Source organism: Octopus bimaculoides, chromosome 1 (assembly GCF_001194135.2).
Source record: "Octopus bimaculoides isolate UCB-OBI-ISO-001 chromosome 1, ASM119413v2, whole genome shotgun sequence".
Taxonomy (NCBI): Eukaryota; Metazoa; Mollusca; class Cephalopoda; order Octopoda; family Octopodidae; genus Octopus; species Octopus bimaculoides.
The window spans coordinates 111,944,543-111,949,116 of NC_068981.1; the positions used below are offsets into that span (position 1 = coordinate 111,944,543).

A 4,574-nucleotide genomic window follows, 5' to 3' on the forward strand; every position below is an offset into this window, starting at 1 on the left:
ATATATATATACACATGTGATGGGTTTCTTTCAGTTTCCGTCTGCCAAAATCCACTCACATGGCTTTGGTTGCCCTAAGTCTATAGTACAAGACACTTGCCCAACATGACACGCAGTGGGACTAAACTTGGAACCATGTGGTTGGAAAGCAGCTTCTTACCACTTAGTTTTGAATAAATATTTAGAAACACTACCCACAGCAAAATATGCACCTATCTGTCTTTCTACTTTTCTTTCTCTCTGTCATTCCTTTCCTATTGCTAGCACTCATTCTCACTGTTCACTACTGTTGTATGTGTGTCACTGTCTGTGTATACATCTTTGGTCTTTCACATGTATGTTATGTGAAAAATATTCAAACTTCTTTGACCTTTTTTTATACTTTTTGCTTATATTTCTTTTAGATACTTGGTCAGTTAGAAGAATTTGAAAATGCTGTTCAGCTGGTGATCAAAAACACAAAGTTTGATAATGATGTTGTTGTATCTGTTTTTGAAACTAACATTCGAGTTTTGGGGTATGTTATATATTGATTTGCTTGTTTCGTAAATGGCATAAATTTTATATTAAGACCTGCATTAACAGTTTCAGGGAGACAATTCATTCTGTAAAAGCAGCAAGGACAGTTCATCCCCCCAAAAGGGAGACAATCACACTCAATTATCGAGAAGTTAGGAGTTTAAGGCTGAGGAACATTAGGTGTAGTGAGACACTTGTTGATCATTAATATAGTTTTTTTTGTGGCGGGGGGGGGGGGGGTGTTCTGTGCCTGAAAGTTTTATTTGCGATTTAACATTGATAGAACAGCAACAGTTGGTGAATATAAAACAGCTTTAAAATTTCTTGTCTCACAGCCACTAAAACAGCAATTAGAGATATTCATGAAAAAAGGAAAGTTATACAGGATGAGCTCTCCTGTTTCCTTTATACTAGAAGGAAAAGCGAGACAAGCTGTTTAGAAATGAATATTTAAATGATGATAAGGAAAGTATAATGATTTCCTTCTTCTTTTCAAATACTGACTTGGACAAAACGAGGAAAAATGAACTTTAAAGTTGAACTGAGAATCAAGTTTACATACAAGTACCTGACCAAACTCAACTCAAAATATCTACAAGTGAATTTATAAAATGCTGAATGATAAACAAATTTTTAAAGCTAGACTTGTGGCAAGAGGCTTTCAGAATAAAGATACTAGTAGTTTTAGAAATACTCCAAGGAGGGTATATATTATAACATTTGGAATTATAGCATCTCATAGTTAGGTATGCAAATCGATGGATATTAAGACTGACTGCATTTTTACAGAACAAACGAATAAACAAGTTCAATTAGATCCTCCCCAAGAAATGGAAACTTTTAAAATGTGTATATGCTTGACTAGTGCCTCAAGATCCTAGTATCAAATGATTAGAGAAGAATACATGAAGTCTGGAACAGTAACCTCAAAATACTATCTGATAATATTTACATAGTATTGTGGAAACAAACTTCCTGATATCATTACTGCTGTTGATGGTTTTTGCCTTGGTGGTGCAGAGATCTTTCAGATACAAGTTCATAAATAGGCTTCATAAATTATTTAAAGTCAAGTGTGAAGAACTAACAGAGTTCCAGTAATTGGATTAGATATTAAAAAGGAAAAAGAGAATATTAAATTTGACATGATGAATATGTAAAGAAATTGAAAGACATTCCAGTGGAAAAATAACAGAAACTTGGAGATAAAATAACAGATTACAGAAATCCGGCAACTGATAGATCAACCAAATTGGTTAAGTATACAAACTAGGCAGCATTTGTGTTATGATGTTTGTAAGTTAAGTTCTATTCTTAAACAGCGAAACAGACTTTATTAAGCTAGTTAGCAAAACAATAAGGAAAGCAAAAAGTAAAAATCTCAGATAGTTACTCTGGAATTAGAAAATCTTAACCATCTGCAAATAGACACAAATACAAGCACACACATCCATATGTGTGCGCACACATGCATGCACATGCATGCACACAGACACACTCACACAGTGAACCTTTTTCAGTTTCCCCTCTACAAAGTCTGCTCAAGGCTTTGGTTAACCTGGGGCTGTATTAAGCTCAAGGTGCCATGCAGTGGAACTGAACCTGAAACAATGTGGTTGGGAAGCAAGCTTCTTACCACACAACCATGCCTCTGAAAATATAACAACTTGCATAACACTCTCTACCTGCTTCTATAATACTGTATATTCAACAGCACATTTTAGACAAAAGACATAAAGATGGCCAGTCTGAGAGAAATAAGAAGCAGAAAGAAATTGCAAAGGTGTTATGTATTCCAGCAGATGTATAAAAAGGGTCTGGTATTTTGGATTCCAGCAAATATACAGAAAAGTCTGGATAAAAAGGGTACCACCTTCAAAGATTCTTGTGTTTTAGCAGCGCTTAAGGAATCAACTGAAGGGTGACAGTTCTTCTTTATAGGGAAACCATCAGCTTCTATCACTGAAAGAAGGGAGAGGGAGTTGGAGGCACAGGAATACAAAGTCTAAGTGGATGTGTTTGTGCTGATGAATTCATTGTTAATATAAAGTTTTGTTTCCTATATATCAAAGTTTTGTTTCCTATATATCAAAGTTTTGTTGTTTGTTATTCAATAATTTCCTCATCATCATCTGTCCATCTCCCATGCTGGCATGGGTTGGATGATTTGACAAGAGCTGGTAAGCTAAAGGACTGCACAATGCTCTCTCTGTTTTGGCATCATTTTTATAGCTGGATGCACTTCCTATCACCAGTCACTTTGTGAACTAACCACTTTATATTGAATGTACATTTATTTTAAATTGGGAGGTACAAATCCTCAGTTTTGATAAAAGGGGTTATTGTGAAATAATTTCAGTGTGATGATCAACTGATTTCACAATTCTGATTTAACAATTTGGGATACACAAATTCACAGTTTTAATAAAAGGGGTTATTGTTAAATCAGTTGATTGTGATGATCAACTGATTTAACAATCTAAAATGTCATGAGTTAAATATCATTTGGTATTGTGAATTGCCAATTTCTTCATTTATATAAATACAAAAACATGTTTAATCTATGAATAATTCCAAAATAGAATGATATATTACACCTGTAGTATCATGCACTGTTTTACAGCAAATATAAAATTTCTTTTCAGTGGGCTGTTAGGAGGTCATGTAGTTGCAAATTTGTTGAAGAAAACACGAAAAGGTATGCTTTGGTATAACAACGAATTGCTTGCAATGGCACATGATGTAGGCATACGTTTACTTCCTGCCTTCAATACTACAACTGGGATTCCTTATCCAAAAGTAAGTATATTCTTATACATTTTACTAATGTTTTGTATTTTGTAGTTCATGTGTATGTACATCATCATCATCATCGTTTAACATCCACTTTCCATGCTAGCATGGGTTGGACGATTTGACTGAGGACTGGCGAAACCAGATGGCTACACCAGGCTCCAATCTGATTTGGCAGAGTTTCTACAGCTGTATGCCCTTCCTAACGCTTTTACGTGCCACCGGCACGAAGGCCAGTCAGGCGGTACTGGCAACGGCCACGCTCAAAATGGTGTATTTTATGTGCCACCCACACAAGAGCCAGTCTAGGGGCACTGGAAATGATCTCGCTCAAAAATTCTTACACTTGTCACGGGCACAAGTGCCCCAATAAGTCTTCGCAAGCTGAGTTTCGTGTCCAATGAAGGCGACGACGTTGGCATGGGTGCCAGTCGTCGAATTTAGTTCGATTTCGATTTCACTTGCCTCAACAAGTCTTCGCACGCAGAGTTTAGTGTCCAATGAAGGAAAGGTACGCATAAGTGGGCTGGCTACAACGCTGGCAGAGGCCTTGCATTTAGGTCTCACTTGGCTTGCCAGGTCTTCTCACGCACAGCATATTTCCAAAGGTCTCTGTCAGAAATCATCGCCTCGGTGAGGCCCAATGTTCGTAGGTCTTGCCTCACCACCTCAGCCCAGGTCTTCCTGGGCCTACCTCTTCCACAGGTTCCCTCAACTGTTAGGGTGTGGCACTTTTTCACGCAGCTATCCTCATCCATTCATGTCACATGTCCATACCAGCGCAATTGTCTCTATTGCACACCACAACTGATGCTTCTTATGTTCAGCTTTTCTCTCAAGATACTTACACTCTGTTGGGTATGCACACTAACATTACTCATCCATCAGAGCATACTGGCTTCATTCCTTGCTAGCTTACGCATGTCCTTAGCAGTCACAGCCCATGTTTCACTGCCATGTAGCATGGCTGTTCATACACATGCGTCATACAGTCTGCCTTTTACTCTGTGTGAGAGTCCCTTTGTCGCCAGCAGAGGTAAGAGCTCTCTGAACTTTGCCCAGGCTATTCTTATTCTAGCAGCTACACTTTCAGCGCACCCACCCCCACTACTAACTTGGTCACCCAGATAGTGGAAGCTATCAACTACCTCTAGTTTTTCTCCCTGGAATGAGACAAAAGTTGTTTCCTGTTTGTTTACAGTGTTTATTGCACTTGAACATCTGCCACATACAAAAACTAACTTCCTAGTTAACCTTCCTTT

General features: G+C 37.8%; 2 protein-coding genes across 4 annotated transcripts in view; one reads left to right on the plus strand and one right to left on the minus strand.

Annotated features, from left to right (window-relative positions):
• Positions 1–4,574, plus strand: part of LOC106874050 (ER degradation-enhancing alpha-mannosidase-like protein 3) — a 344,953-nt gene that overhangs the window by 280,674 nt on the left and 59,705 nt on the right. For all 3 annotated transcript variants that reach the window (XM_052969334.1, XM_052969331.1, XM_052969330.1), the window contains exons 5-6: positions 405–517; positions 3,165–3,318. In XM_052969334.1, coding sequence (XP_052825294.1) covers positions 405–517; positions 3,165–3,318 — 267 coding nt within the window. The remainder of the gene's footprint in view (positions 1–404; positions 518–3,164; positions 3,319–4,574) is intronic.
• Positions 1–4,574, minus strand: part of LOC106874461 (ER degradation-enhancing alpha-mannosidase-like protein 3) — a 193,216-nt gene that overhangs the window by 96,719 nt on the left and 91,923 nt on the right. The gene's annotated exons all lie outside the window — the stretch shown is intronic.